Here is a 16,832-nt window from a genome sequence, read left to right on the forward strand (position 1 = left end):
CTTTAAAAACCTCAACAAGAAAAAAATCCAATTTAAAAATGGACAGGGGTGCCTGGGTGGCTCAGTCAGTTAAGCGTCCAACTTCGGTTCAGTTCATGATCTTGCAGTCCTGAGTTCGAGACCCACATTGGGCTCTGTGCTGACAGCTCAGAGCCTAGATAGAGCCTGGAGCCTGCTTCGGATTCTGTGATGCCCTCTCTCTCTGACACTCCGCCACTCATGCTCTGTCTCTCTCTCGCAAAAAAATAAATAAATGTTAAAAGAAATGTTTTGGGGCGCCTGGGTGGCTTAGTCAGTTAAGTGACCAACTTCAGCTCAGGTCAGGATCTCATGGTTCATGGGTTCAAGCCCAAGTCGGGCTCTGTGCTGAATGCTTGCTCAGAGCCTGGAGCCTGCTTCAGATTCTGTGTCTCCTTCTCTCTCTGCTCCTCCCTTGCTTGTGCTCTGTCTCACTCTGTCTCTCAAAAATAAAAAAATGTAAAAAAAAAAAAAAAAAAATTTGTAACAACAAGATAGCACTATATACCTACTAGAAAGGCTAAAATCCAAAACACTGACAGCACCAAATGCTGACAAGGATGTAAAGCAACAGGAGCTCCCATTCACTGTTGGTAAGAATGCAAAATGGTACAACCACTTTGGAATAGTTTGGCAGTTTCTTATAAGATGAAACATACTCATACCACATGATCCAACAATCATGGCTCTTGATATTTACCCAAAGTTAAAAGCATGTCTACACAAAACTGGTACAAGAATGTTTATAATAGCTTTATTAATAATTACCAAAACTTGGAAGCAACCAAGTTATTCTTCAATAGGTGAATGGTTAAACAAACTGTTGTACACCCATGCAATTGAATATTATTCAGCACTGAAAAGAAATGAGCTATCCAGATATGGAGGGACCCTAAGTGCATACTGCTAAGTGAAAGAAGCGAATTTGAAAAGGATACATACTGTATAATTCCTTTCCATATACATACTGTATATGACATTCTTGGGAAAGCAAAACTATGAAGACACCAAAAAGATAAGTGACTGTTAGGGGTTCAGGAGGGAGGAAGAGATAAACGGGCAGAACACTGGGGACTTTTAGAGCAGTGAAATTATTCTGTAAGATACTAGAACTGTTGCAAACACACATTACAGATTTCTCAAAACCCATAGAATATACGAGAAAATGAATCCTGATGTAAAGTATGGACTTTGGTTATCTATACTGGCTCATTGATTACAACAAATGTGCCGTACTAATACCAAAAGTTAACAACAGGGTAAACCTGGAGAGTAGGGCACGTGTATATATATGGGAATCCTCTGTACTTCCCACTCAATTTTCCTATAAACCTAAAACTGCTCAAAGAAATAAAGTATATTAATTTTTTTAAAAGAATATTTTAAGATATATCAGCTACTTGGAGATATTTCCATGATATACTAATAAGTGAGAAGAATAAGATGCAGACTATAAGCTGATCCATTTTTATAATCACACCAACATTTTGGACACTGGTTACTTGGGAAGTTGGGAGAAGAGAATGAAAATGATTAAAAACTTACTGACAGGGGCACCTGGGTGAGCGTCCCAACTTCGGCTCAGATCATGATCTCACAGTTTGTGGGCTCCAGCCCCCTGTTGGGCTCTGTGCTGACAGCTCAGAGCCTGAAGCCTCCTTCGGGTTCTGTGTCTCATTCTCTCTCTGCCCCTCCCCTACTTGTGCTCTCTGTCTCTCAAAATTAAATAAATGTTAAAAAAAACAATTAAAAAGAAAAAACTCACTGACAGATCAAACCTTGAGCGAAACTATAAATAAAAATCTGAAGTTGAAGTAATAAAAAAGCCCCTGAAGCAAGGAGAAGCCATCTCAGCATAGATTGGGTAGGACCAGCCCACTCTGGGGCAGTGAGAAGAACCTGGTACCAGACCCACTGGCTGGAAACCAGAGACAGAGCAAAGACCACTTGTTTCCTTATTAATTAGTTTAATACAACCATATGGAGATAACCATAGAGAATCCTCATTTTTTAAATTCTATCAATTTTGTTTGTCAACCATCCTACAAGTTCCAAAGCAAACATATACATAAAATGAAGCCTAGATTTCAGCTCTTTAACGAATCCCCTTAGCCTGGAAAAAAAAAAAAAAAAAATTGTCTGGTTTTTAATGAACCAAAATAGTTCAGGCTTAAGTTCCAGCATTATATTAATAGAAATCCCTTGGTTCATATCTTGCCCCTGGAAATGCATATTTAAATTTATGCAGCTTATTCCTTAAATCGGGCGTGCATTGTCCCGTAAGTACTGCAGCAGAGAGCGACCTAATCTTATTCGTCCAACTCCTAATTTTCACCAAAAAATAATTACTCCCTTTTATTCCACTTAACAAAATAAATCCACAGAGCTTCGTAGTATCAGCCTAATCCTGAAGAAGAAGAAGAAGAAATGTTTTTGGTTTTTGAGGGTTTTTTCAGTTTCTTAAAATAAAAAGTTATCTGCAAGGGGCTCCTCAGCCCTCCTTTTACATGCAGAGGCAGCTGGGTGCAGTTTCTACTCTTGGAGGTCTGCTGTCTCCCAGCAACCTGGCTCCGGTTGTCAGGGAGAGACCCCGCCTGAGCCGGGGCTGTTATCAGGCCCGCTGCAGTCCTCGGTGGGGGGAGTCGGGAGCTCTGCGCAGCGCTTCTTCATGCCAGTGCACACGTCTCGGTGTGCAAGGAATGCTAAGTGGTTAGCTAGGAACTCTGGGGACCAGCAGGAGTTGCTGCAGAGGGCTTACTGCTAGATGACATAGCTCCTTATGAATTGGCTCTCAAAAAGAGATAAGGAAATGGAGGTTTTCGGCAATGCAGTGTTTTCTCCGGGGCTCTATTTGACAGCTGGCTACTCCATTCTGCAAACCCTAACGTGGTTTTCTTTTCATCTGCTAACTACAGTACATTCAGGATTTTTTCACTTTAGCTTTCATTTTCTCCAGCTGGAAAGTTATGCATTCCCTCACAGTATTTCATTTTCATGACTCTTGCCTTTTGGGTAAAATCTGTTAAAATATCTTTTTTATTTTTTTAGTTGGCCAAGGAGTAAGTTTTGGTCTCATGTGAACAATGCTTTTTAATTCTTCACAGTGCATTTGACCTAAGCAAAGTATAAATTACCTAACAGTAAACTACTAATAAAAATAATCAAAGGTAAAATAGGAAAAAGTTACAGAAGAAAATTCAACACTAATGTTATTACTTTACCATGGTAACATGGTGAAAAGAATTCATTTTCTATATATGCTCGGGGAAGACATTCAATGTTTCTAAATTTTATTCTTCATTTTATAAAAATGTAATGATAATACATTCATTGGAACATACTGTAACTCTGCATTTCTTCCAGTTTCACTATTACCAATCTTTCTTATATTATAATGCAAATTTAATACACTTACTCAACAACAAGCTAGTAGATTAGAAATATACCCTGCTGAGAAACACTGCAGATATGCTCATACTAAGGAACCATGTCTTTCTTTATGAAGGACAATAACCTTATTTGACCTCTCATAAAAGACTCAGCTTACAGAAGAGATCCCAGCTAACCCAGAGGATATGGTGGTCTTTGGTCAAGGTAAAATCAAGCATTTGGCATTGTTAAAAAAATAAGACATTTGGCTCAAAATGGAGTCGCTTATGCAAAGCCCCACACCACCAATCCAAGACTTAACCTACAGTTCTGGCTGTCCCAGAAATGAAATCTTAAACCAGTCAATCAGGAATTGCCTGATCAGCACTAGTTAACTAGTTTGCCATTGCCTAGAGGAACATATCCTTGCAATAACCAACCCGCTCTTTTGCCTAGTATAACTTCCTTGTTCCCATTCCCTTCGCCTGTAAAAGCCCTTCATTTGTGTACAAGCTCCTTGAAGCTCCTTTCTATCTGCTAGATCAGATGCTGCCCAACTTGAGTCAACTTTTGCTCAAATAAACTCTTAAAAAAATTAATATGTCTCAGTTTATCTTCTAACAGGATCATGAGTCAAAGTAGTCAAGTATCTCATCAAATGGGAAGAACATTTTGATAGGACATCCAGGGGAAAGATACCAGAAAACCAAGCAGCTTAGCCACTGTAATCTAAGCAAGACCTCTGGCCATGCCAGCAGGGCACCATAACCAGACTAAGAGTTCAGGAACCACCAGGGAGAAAAATAGCAATCACTGAGCTCCACATATATTACATGAACTCAACTTTCACCTCCCTAGGGAGACACAGTGGAATGAAAGTGCAAAACAAGGCCCCAAAGCCCTAGCTCCACCACAAACTCCAAGAACAATCGAAGTTGAAACTGCTCCCAAAAGGCAACATGGAAGGGGAAGAAGTGAGTTGAGCCTTGAAAGACCCAGGAAGATTTACATGGGCTGTGAGGAAGAAAGCAAACGTCCTGGAAGAAAGGAACTAATCGGAGTCAGCTGAGGGTGTGGGGCATGGGCGGTGCAGAGCTCAGGAACACTGAGGTTAACAAGTTACAGGAAGTTTCTAACTCCAGGATGAAAAGTGTCATCACGTTAGCTAGGACGCAACAGAAATTACTCAAATCAGATGGCTGCAAGCTATCAGTAGAAGGGAGGAGAGGGAAAAGACAAAAGGAAGGAAGGAATGTGTTCCGTTTTTTGAAAATCAGCAGTTCCTGCCAAGGAGATGCCCAGATACGCGTTTGCCCAATCACTCCTCACGTGAGCCAGCTTGAGTGGGTTGGAGCTAATGATCTGTGCAAAAGCCCCTGAGTTATCCTGAAGTTACCTTTTAGTTCATTATACTACTAAGACCTCCTCCTGTGGGTGGAGTTTCCTGCCATTTTTTGAACATACATTGTATGCACTACCATACTGACATGCTAGGCATGTGCAATCGAACCGAAGTGCCTAATTAATAAAATATGTATAAGTTCCTTATGTATATGTTAGCTCCCTGCCCCCATTCCCAATACACCAAATAAAAGCTTCCTGTGCTAACCCCATGGGGAGAAAGTACTTTGAGAGCTATGACTCTGTCTCCTTACTTATAACAATAAAAAGTTCTCTGCTTTCAATACTTCTTTGGGTTGTGTTCAACTTGCAGCCAAAGTGCAACTGAACTTGCCTTGAGTTCAGTTACAATCGCACCGATCACATAGTCACTGTTATTTCCTACGCAGTGGTAGTATGAAATTTGAGGTTTAAACAGATGTCTAATAGCGGTGCTCACAGTAAACTGAGAAGGATAAAGGCAGAGACCAAGGAAAGTGTGATGGTTATTTTATGTGTCAACTTGACCTGGCTAAGGGATACCCAGATGATGAGGAAAATCTTCTTTATGGGTGTGTCTGATGCTCTCAAACTGGGAATTTATGATGGAAAAGAGACGAAAGAATAGGATAGAGGCCCCACGACTTTCACTCATCATGCATTTACACTCTGAACCCATCTTTTGCAGAATTCAGTCTCTCATACTTCATCAGAGTTCTAAGATTTTGGCTGGCACAAGATGACAGGGTCGGCCAGCTGCTGTGGCATGGGAAGGGATCGGGCCATCTGCCGGGTTGGCAGGACACTGGGGTCTATGAAGGGGCAGACCAAGCCTAGCAAAGAGACCTCCACTCTGGTCCTTGCTGAAGGCCTGGAGGCCTCTGGTACTCTTGGGGCCCATGTCACAAACTGATGTCTCCTCACCCAACTAGCTCCCCATTCCTTGCCTCAGCTGTCCTCACTCTCCTCCCTTCCCCAGAGCATCTTTCCCAACCATTGCTGCAGATTCCTAACAAATCCCAGCTAGGAGATTTAAAGATGAGGGGGCTCCTCATCATTTATCCTGGCAAGTAGAAGAGTTTACTACTGGTCACAAGAATGATTGGTAAGACAGTCTGAAATCAGCCCAAGTCTATCACCGCTAGTGAAAAAATTATTTAGAGTATATATCGCAGGGACAAAAGATCAGCTATGTTAGCTTCTCTGTGTCATCCTGGTCACACAATGTTCACACAAAAAGACCACCTTTAGCCAACATTAACCATACTTTACCTGATATCCATACACCATAACTGAGTGCCTGATGTGGGTAGTGTCCTCTGTGAACCGTTACGGACTAAGGAATAAAACAGGATCACCCATGGCCAGTGCCCCCCTTTAAGGAGTGAAACATGGCTCCTCCCTCTGGACAGCCTTCTTTTTTTTTTTTTTTTTTTTAAGTTTATTTTTGAGCGAGAGCGAGAGAGAGTGGGGAAGGGGCACAGAGAGAAGGGGACAGAGGATCTGAAGCGGGCTCTGCACTGACAATAGAGAGCCCGCTATGGGACTTGAACCCACAAACTGCAAGACCATGACCTGAGCCAAAGTTGGACACTTAACCAACTGAGCCACCCAAGCACCCCAGAACAGCCATCTTTCGAGGTAGCTCTCCCTCATATGAGGAGAAAAGATATTGATTTAACAACATGGGTAGTAGAACAATATCTAAGTAACAATGTGAAATCCAAGAGGAGGATTCATGAAATAGTGCATAATTATCTGTCCAGAAGAAAAGAAAGGGATCACTTAGGTTGTAAAGAAAAGGGAACCAGGGCAAGTTTTGAGGAAGAGGTAGCATAAGGATATATGGAAAACAATATTTCACCTGGGCAAGCATTTAACAAACATTTAATGAATGGCTAAATGAAAACACCGGTATATGAAACCCACTTGGGTAGAATCACATGAGCAGCTCGAAAGACAAAACACTGAAACACATGTTAGCCAGAGGCAAGGTGGGAAGAAAGGCTGGGACAGTAAGGATCATCAGATCAGGAGAGGTATGGAATACCCTTATGCCAGGGACTTCAGGGAAACACTGAGGGTTCTGAAACAGAGGGTAAAATAAAGAGCTGTAGACAAGATGCAAAGAGGAGAAATAATAGCTCTGTGTCCTACAATTTAGAAATTAATCACACATTGGGGAAAATTTTTCTAAAAGGAAAACTGTTTTCTATCATTTTCTTTTAAAAGTCTATGTACATCACTCAAAATAAAAGAAATACACATAATGCCTTCTACATAATAGTGGAAGGAATTTGTCCCCAAAGATCTTTTCTTTGTATAAATGATGCCACCACAATTGATGCTTCAATAAAAATGAATATTTATGAAATGTAAAATGACTTGGATTAACTTATTCCAATTTCACCCTCTAAATTTAGATTTTTAAATCACGCCAAAATGTAGATTTTGATTACAAAAGCAAGTTGGGAAGGAAAAAAAAAAAAAAGACTTACTTGACAAGAAAAAGAGCAAAATTTAAAAAACAGAATTTGAAATAGGGATGACAAAAGATGACAGAAAGGTGGTCAATTAAACTAAAAACCGCAGAAAAGGATCATCCTCAGAGCAGAGTTCTTTAACTCAATAATGCAGTCACTTATCAAGAATCAAGTTACACGAAAGCCCAAAGGAAAATCTCCCACTTGTGTGTCCCATCCATCTTCAGCTCACTGCACAGCCCTCTCCCCAGCTTTTAGTTTCTTAGCTATCCTTTCAGAGTTTCTTTGTGCATACATCTTATTATTTTCCTCCCTGTTCACACAAAAATTAGCATACCATACAACACTGTTCTGACCTTGCTTTTCTCACTTAACGCTATATCTTGGCAATCGCTCCACACCCATTCATATAGATTTTCCACGTTCTTTTTTACAGCTGCATATTCCATTGTGAAGACGAACCACAATTTATTTAACTAGCCCCTATTGATGGGCATTTGGGTTGTTTCCAATCTTTGGCTACTGCAAACAAAGCTGCAGTGAATAACCTGGTATAGTCATCATTTGGCATGCATGCAAGTGTATCTGTAGGATAAATTCCCAGAATTGAATTCCTGGGTCAAAAGGTATATGCATTTAAATTTTTTACAGATATTGCCAAATTGCCTTCTGTAAGAGTTGAGCCAATTTACACTCTCGCCAGCAATGTACAAGAGTGCCTTTTTCCTTAAGGATTTACCAACAGAGTGTACCATCAAAGTTCTGGATTTCTGCCAATCTGAAAAATGAAAAATGGTGTTTGCATTCTCCTCATTATGAGAGAAGTTGCTCACTCTTTTATATGTTTAAGAGCCAATTGTACCTCCTTTTCTATAAACTATCTGTTCATAACCTCTGCCTATTTTTATAATGGATGTTGGTGTTTTCTTATTAATTTCTAGGAGCTTCTTACATATTAGGGAGAATAGTCCTTCTCTTATAAGTTGCAAATATTTACCCCAGTCTTTCTTTTGAATTTGTTTACGGTAATTTTTGCCATGAGAAGATTTTTATTTTGATGTGATCTAACTTATCAATTTCTTAAGTCTTCTGATTTTCAAGTCATAGTTAGAAAGGCTTTCCTTACTCCAAGATTATAAAGGAATTTTTAGGAATTCTCCTTTTCTAACATTTACTTGTTTCATTTCTTTTTAAATTTTTATTTATTTTTGAGACAGAAAGAGACAGAGCATGAGCAGGGGAGGGGCAGAGAGAGAGGGAGACACAGAATCTGAAGCAGGCTCCAGGCTCTGAGCTGTCAGCACAGAGCCCAACGCGGGGCTCGAACTCACAGACTGTGAGATCATGACCTGAGCTGAAGTCGGACACTTACCAACTGAGCCACCCAGGCACCCCTGTTTCATTTTTACATGTAACTAAATGGAGAAACAGTAGAGTAGATAACATCACAAACTCTAGAGCCAAACCGCCCACATTCTTGTTCCAGATCCACCATTTATTAGCTATGTGACCTGGGATAAGTCACCTATCTCTATGGGCCTGCTTCCAGATCAACAAATGAGGATAATAATAATTACCACATTGGGGGGGGGGGTTATTGTGAGGATTAAATGTCTTGGTAAAAGTAATTACTAGAGTGTCTGACATACAGTAAGCACTCAATAAACATGAGCTATTGTCAAATATCTCTTTAAAACTTATCCTGGTTTAAGATGTGAAATACAGATCCAACTTTCTTTTTCCATATGGCTACCCAGTTGTCCCATAGCCATTTTTTGAATATTCCATCTTTTCCCCACTGATTTAAGATATCTCCTTTATGATATACTACATCCCCATAGGTATTTAAGAATTTCTCATCTTTCTATTCTGCTCCATTGACCTATCTATTCATGGACAAGTATCACATTGATTTAATTATCGAACTTTACTTTTACTATATGGTAGGGCTAGTTGCCCCTCTTTGCTCTTCTTTAACAGTTACTGTAACTCTTCCTGTTTATTTTTCCCTATGAATTTTTATTAATTTTTTTTAAGTAGGCTTCACACCGAGCACAGAACCCCCACACTGAGCTTGAACTCAGGACCCTCAGCTCTTGCTACGTTTATTCATAAATTTTAACTTTTTTGGTTGATATTATAAATGGAGTGTTTTCTTCCATATATTTTCTAACAAGTTGTTTACACAGAGTAAAACTCTTGGTTGTTGTCTAGTATATATCCTGATACCATACTATTAATTCTCTTAGATTTTCCAGGTATATAATCTCATCATCTGCAAGTTAGTGTCCGTTTTACCTTTTCTTTTCCAATTTGTACATTTCTAATTGCCTTCTCCTATATAAATGCATTAGCTACCACTTACAAAACAATGCTAAATAATAACACCAATCACCCAGAGTAGGCCTAGTCATGCTTTAACCCACTTTAGGCAGCCTTGGAAAAGTTGCACAGTAAAGAAGTTTGAAGATGTGAATCTCACCTATCAGGCCACAGTAGTAGCCTATAAAAAGATGAAAATTTTCTCAACTTCAAAAAAAATTACAATAATCCAATTAAAAATTGGGTACAAGACATGAACAGACTTTTCTCCAAAGAAGGCATACAGATGGCAACAGACACATGGAAAAAATGCTCAACATCACTCATCATCAGGGAAATGCAAATCAAAATTGCAATGAGATATCACCTCACATCTGTTAGAATGGCTAAAATCAAAAACGCAAGAAACAAGTGTTGGTGAGGATGTGGTGAAAAAGGAACCCTCAAGTACTGTTGATAGAAATGCAAACTGGTACAGCTACTAGAGAAAACAATATGAAGATCCCTCAAAAAATTAAAAATAGAATTACCATATTATCCAGTAATTCTACTACTAGGTATTTATCCAAAGAAAACAAAAACACTAATTCAAAAAGACACATGCAGTCCTCTGTTTATTGCAGCATTATTTATAATAGCCAAATTATGGAACCAATCCAAGTATCCATCAATAGGTGAATGGATAAAGAGGATGTGGTTTTATATACGTATACACATATACACAACGGAATAGTATTCAACCACAAAAAAGAATGAGATCAAGGCACCTGGGTGGCTCAGTTGGTTAAGCATCTGACTTGTGATTTCAGCTTAGGTCACGATCTCAGGGTTTGTGGGATCAAGTCCCACATCGGACTCCATGCTGACGGCACAGAGCCTGCTTCGGATTCTCTCTCCCCCCACCCTCTCTGCCCCTCCCCACTCATATTCGTTCTCTCTCTCTCTCTCTCTCTCAAAATAAATAAACTTTAAAAAAAAGAAAATTTAAAAAATGAATGAGATCTTGCCATTTGCAACAACATGGATGGATCTAGAGAGTATAGTGCTAAGTGAAGTAAGTCAAGGAAAGGTAAATACCATATGATTTCACTAATATGTGGAATTTAAGAAACAAAACAAAGAAAATAAGAGACAAATCAAAAAACAGAGTCTTAAATATAAAGAACAAACTGATGGTTACCAGAGAGAAGGTGGGCGGGGGAGATAAAATAGGTGAAGGCAATTAAGATGAGCGCTGAGTGAAGTACTAAATTATTGAATCACTATATTGTACACCTGAAACTAACATAATACTAGATGTTAACTGCACTAGAATTAAAATAAATTTTAAATAAAAAATTTTTAAACATGAAAATTTTCTTAACACAAAAAGTTAAGATTAAAGCTAAGATAGGGATGCCTGGGTGGCTCAGTTGGGTGGCTCAGTTGGTTAAGCATCTGACTTCAGCTCAGGTCATAATCTCACAGTCCATGAGTTTGAGCCCCGCACCAAGCTCTGTGCTGACAGCTCAAGCCTGGAGCCTGCTTCAGAATCTGTGTCCCCCTGCGCTCTCTCTGCCCCTCCCCTGCTCGTGCTCTGTCTTGCTCTGTCTCTCAAAAATAAATAAAACGTTAAAAAAAATTTTATAGAGATTAAAGCTAACATGATAACCTTAACAACAAAAGCATTTAGTAATGGGGCATACCAGCTACTAGGCTGAGCAAGAGTGGACCATCTCCACATTTTTCCCGGATTAGGACTTCAGTGGGAATTTCTATGTTTCTTCATTAAGCATGATGTTGGCCTTTGAGCAGAAATAGATTTATTATATCATGTTATGGAAGTAGCCATCTGTGTTATTATCAAGAATAGTTGTTAAAGGTAGTCAAATGACTTTTCAGCATCCAGATGACAGTTATATCATTTTTCTTCATAGATCAATTAAATGATGAATTATATTAATAGATTTCCTAATACTGACCCATCCTTACATTCTGGAACTCCCATTGCTGGGCTCTGTTCACTCATATTTATTTAGCAGTTTTTCATCAATATTCATAAGTGAGACAGGTCTGCAGTTTTCTTTTTTTTGTGCAATCTTTATCAGGTTTGGTTTTAATATTATACTTACTGCTTAAAAAGAATCTGACAATTCTTTTAGTTTAAATACGATTGGAATAATCTGCTCTTTAAATATTTAGTAGAAGTGTCAGTGTAAAACTGTCTGAACATGATGCTTTGAGAGGAGGCAACTCTGACAACTTCATTTCTGCTAGAAAAATCATTGTGTTTAGATTTCCTAAATGTTTCCGGTTTCAGTTTGGGTCAGTTATATTTTCCTAAAAATTATCTATTCCATCCAAGTTTTCGAATTTATTTTCAAAGAGTTAAATAAACAGTCTCTCATGAGTCTTTAAATTTTCAATTTCTATTACTCCCCCCTTTCAGTTGCTAATTTTGTATATTTGTACTTTTTCCCTTTTTTCTTTATTAGACAGCTACAACTCATAAATTTGTACTTTTTCTTTATTAGACAGCTACAGCTCATAAATTTCATTGTCATAGTTCAACTGTTTTTCAAAGAGGCGCCTTTTGGACTACTCATATTGTTCTACTGTTTTTCTATTTATATTTAAAGTTCTTAAAAGAGGACACCATGGGCAGGTGTTCTACATCTCTTCCTCTCTCCAAAAAAGACCACAGTAATATAGTGAAGACTATAGAACAGTGTTCACCTAGTGAACACTAAGAATATAAAGGCAAGAAAGTAGAGATCACATAGGAGCTGTCAGTGTTATCTTGAATGATATCTCCAAATCCCAAACATCTGATCAAAAAAACAGATTAGCAATATCTTCAATAGGCAAAACAAACCAAAAACAAAGTGCTATTAGGAAAAAAAAAAAAAACTGGGCTTTTAGAGTAATTAATTCACTGGAAATAAGATTAGTTCTAACTATAATAAATTCACATTTTAACAACATAGGAGACACTCTGAGGTTTTAATTATAAGCCTTCCACCTCCTGCCTGTCTCTAGCAATTAATTGCCCACCATTTCAGTTCAACAAGCATGAATTCCACTTTTCCCCAAAGTTCTCTGAGTATTGCTGTCTAGTCAGGCACTAAAACAGAGAGAGACTGCCTCCACATAGAAGATCAGGCAAACTGCTCACATGCCCTGCCAGCCAGCCAATGCTGTCCAGGACCCGCCACTAACCTGAACAGAGTGTGCCTCAAATGAGGCAGTCCAGTCCAAGTTTAGTTGTAACCAATCACCCAAAATAGGACGACTCATGTTTTGATCCACTATAGGTCGCCTGGGAGAAACTAAGCATTAAAGAAGTTTGAAAGATTGAATCTTAACCTTCTTGCAAAGTAGAAATCTACTATTAGGCCACAGTTTATTAAAAAAAAAAAAAGTGTTAAGTTTCCCTACGAATATCAAAAAAAGGTAGGATTAAGGCTAAGATGTAACTCTTCACACGAAAAATATTTGGTAATAGTGCACAAAGACAGAGCCTTGTACTAAGCTGAACCAAAGACACTAAATAAGACTTATCTTCTAAAATCAAAAGGTGATGCTTTTATCACAGAAATTTTGAGAGTCAGGGCACAAATAACAGACACAGAAACAACAAAGAGAAGTGAAGGGCTGTTAAACAGATTGGAGGCTGGGGCAGAGATGAATTTGACTTTCAAAACAATATTATTAAATCCATAAGCTTCAAGCTTACAGCCACCAAAACCTACCAAGGAGGTAATACTATCCTGCCCATTTCTGGGGCCAATCTGAGAACCTTCAACAATCTGTCAAAGCAGGAGTTGTACAAGAAGTGGGGATTGGACCGGCTGCAATCTAAAACTGAAATATTTGGGGGGGGGGGGGAAGAGTTACAACAGCAAAGCAATAAGGACATAGGCACTGCATATACATATGCATTGTAGGCTTAGCCTTACACCCAAAAAAAGCAGTTCACTGGTCTAGATACAGAGGTATATGCATGATTATATAAAAAGACAAGATGGAAGAGCCTGGAACAGAACCAGGCCCTGAGGTTTTCTGTTAGATTTATTAGGTGGATATGACAAATAAATCATTGGCTCATTTCCATCATGTTGGTTACTCTTTTACCAAAAGTGTCATTTATGTACCAGGTAATTGATTGGGAACACTTTGGTTAAGATTAAGCAGAACTAAATTTTGGTCAAAGCTAATCTTGAACCAGTTTGCAGCTCTGAACAAGATGTTTGTGTTCATTTGTTTGTTTTTTAGATTTCTGGGAGGGCATACCAAAACACCCATAGTGTGTAAAGAGTAAGTTCAGGACAAGCTGAGGATGTGCAACACTGAAAAAGCACTACCTTTAAGTATCCATTTATGAATACTGGTTTGTAAAAATATATATAATTTATTTTTAAAAATAAAATTGTAAAAAAAATTGTAAAGTGTAAAAAATATTATTTTTAAAATAAAAGTTTAAAATTAATTCTCTGAGCCAAAAAAGAAACAAATTTTTAGGGCTGGCTATGAGTTGGGGTTGAAGTGAGGGAAGCGTAAGAAGTAGAACTGCTAATGTAGATGGAGAAACAAGGCACATAGTGTCAGTTTCCAAACTGCCTCAAATCCAAAAAAACTCTACCTCTCCCCCTCTCATACTGATTAGTGTGTACTATACGCAGAGCCTCGCTGTGACCTCCTCCTATATATACCCAATAATTCTTTAAGGAAAAGAAAAACAGAATTCCTAAAAATTTTTAAATGTAGGATTTATCTTGGCATTGAGCCATATGTAGAGGACTAATCACCCTTTAATCCTTCAACAACTCTTAACACAGTGGTTTACAAACTATGACGTGTTTGTTTAAAGTACAAATTGCCAGGGCCACACTCTGAGAAGCACTGCACCAAGGTAATTCTACTTAAAGTATGGTCCCCTTCTGCAACAGAAAATGAGGCTTAAGCTTTACGAAAAGAACCTTTAGAGTAGTTTAACATTACTGGGCACCCAAGCATTTTTCTGACTTTTTTTTTCTTACTGTATTTTCCAAAAGTATTGGTATGAGATTGGAAAATGTTTAACTTTGTAAGGCACAGCTCTAAAGCGGACACCTCCGCACTACTGACTCAAACACGGGCAGACCCGCAAGGACGGGGCTAGGGGCAGCTCCCGCCAATTAGGAGAAACCGGGCAGTCAAGGAGAATAACAGAAGCCCGAGGGTAATTCTTGCAACCAGTACAGTGGACTGAGATACAATTTCAAAGCTGCAATTTTCATCGTTCTGTATCATTCCATTGCTTCTAGTGACAACACGGCACCATCGCTGCAAGTGGCCACTATTCCAGCGAACCGTGCACAAAAGAGGAGGCACAGAAGCCGGCACTGAGGGCACACGCACCTGTGAGCAAGATCGGAAATCAGGTCAGCGCTTTTCCTACCCAAAGTTGGGAGCCACCGGGGTATTTGCACTCTAGGTGAGTTTTACCAACATACTAGATTCCATCAACGTGCTACATGCTGTTTAAGAGAGTGAGAAGCCAAACAAAGAAAGAGGACCGAAGACCCCTCCGCCCCCCCTCCCCTAGCGAAGCCTCTTCGCGCTTGCGCAGACCCCAACCTAGCTAATCCGCCCGAAGCCGGCCCTCCGCTCTCTTCCGGGAGGGCGGAGGACGCGCAGCCACAGGGCGCTGACGCGCATGCGCAGCGACGAAGACCGTGCTTCTGCGCGTGCCTGAGTCCTTACCCGCGACGGGGATCGGCTCCTTCCGGCCCGGCAATGCCTCCTGGGGGCTGACGATCTTAGAGGCGGAGTCGCCCATTCTCGGGACAGGAAAGAGGCTGTGGAAAAGCTGGCTAGCTCTCTTGGTGGCCAAGAGCATGGGCGGGCCGCTGGCCGACGGGCGGAACGGCGCGGTCGAGAGCGGAGCGGCTGCTGCGGAGTGGGCGGCTGGCGCCCGGCAGTGGGACCGGCGTGCACTGGGCCGCGCTGCAGGCAGGGGGTCCGCCGAGGCCGCTTGCGCTGCGGACTGTGGCCGCTGCCGACCCGGAATCAAGGTTACCTAAGGCTCTGGCCGAAGGGCTGTAACTGAGGGCGTGTTCCGCCCGGGGGTAGGGGGTGGGGTAGGCGTCTGCGGGGGGCCTGATCCTAGGAGGCCATCAGCTAGTGTTTCTGCTTCGGCTTCGGCTTCAGTACAAACTTCCCAGGGAGAGAACAAATGTACTAATTGAGATACGAAGTACGTGAAGCGGCAGAGGTCAAAAACAAATAATGCCTAGCCTTTGATTTTAAAGTTCGTTCCCTCCTTAAAAACCTTAGCAGTTGTTCAGTATGCCCAATAAGGCATAAGACGACCTACTTTACAGGCAACGAGGACGTATGTGTATTTCCACTGGAGCCATTGTAATGGTAAATTATCAAAAAGATGAGGATCCAAAATAAAAACTAAGCACAACTTTCAAAAAGCTCAGTATAGGGAAGATAATTCAAAATAATGTTTTATGTATATACACACATACATATACAGTGATAAGCCCATTTTGCGAGGAAGAAAATAGAGAAGCTCGGCGCTAATACCACCATTAACGCAGTTTGTGTGAATTTAATGCTGCTGTTGGATCATTCTTGTTTCTCAAATCGTGGGAGATAACATTTGTTTCTTTGACAAATTTTCAACCCAAAAAATAAGGTGGGTGAAGCCAGATGGGTGACTTGGGAGTTCCATATGTGAAATTTTGGTTTCACACAAATGTTCTGCCAGAATGGGCAGATAGTCTCACGAGGGAAGGAACTTCAGATTAGCACTCACAGACATGAGAAGGTTTTGACTTGACCTCCCATGAGTGAGTTACCTTTTTGTTTTAATGTGGTCTGGACTGAAACAAGGACAGGAGAACTGGCCGTACAGTATTGTAGAATAAAGTCAGACATGTAACATTAAGCTTAAATTCTTTAGTTTGTAATTTAGATTTCGTCTGGGCAATTTGCCTCGTTTTTACTTTTGTTTATCCTATGAGATTATACAGAGTAGTTTCTACAGGCCTCCTGAAAACACTCCAAGGTAATCCCTTCCATGTTTGGTCACTGCTAAGCACTTGAAAAATTAAGATCACTTTTCTGTCAGAGGAAATATTTTGTGTATGTGTATTTTTTCAATTATTGCCTTTTAATACATACTGATTTTCTGTTTTTATGTCTTGTGGTTGATTGTATGAAATTAAACATTAGAAATCAAGAACTGAAGAGTTTTTCATGTTGCAAAGTACTTATATAATGTTAAGT

At 39.9% G+C, this 16,832-nt stretch overlaps 1 protein-coding gene across 1 annotated transcript in view; it reads right to left on the bottom strand.

Moving 5' to 3' along the window:
• Nucleotides 1–15,737, bottom strand: part of MSRA (methionine sulfoxide reductase A) — a 450,198-nt gene extending 434,461 nt beyond the window's left edge. Inside the window, exon 1 of the mRNA XM_049631400.1 lies at nucleotides 15,297–15,737. Coding sequence (XP_049487357.1) covers nucleotides 15,297–15,432 — 136 coding nt within the window. The 5' untranslated portion in view covers nucleotides 15,433–15,737. The remainder of the gene's footprint in view (nucleotides 1–15,296) is intronic.
• Between the last annotated feature and the right edge of the window lie 1,095 nt (nucleotides 15,738–16,832).

Source organism: Panthera uncia, chromosome B1, assembly GCF_023721935.1.
Source record: "Panthera uncia isolate 11264 chromosome B1, Puncia_PCG_1.0, whole genome shotgun sequence".
Lineage (NCBI taxonomy): Eukaryota > Metazoa > Chordata > Mammalia > Carnivora > Felidae > Panthera > Panthera uncia.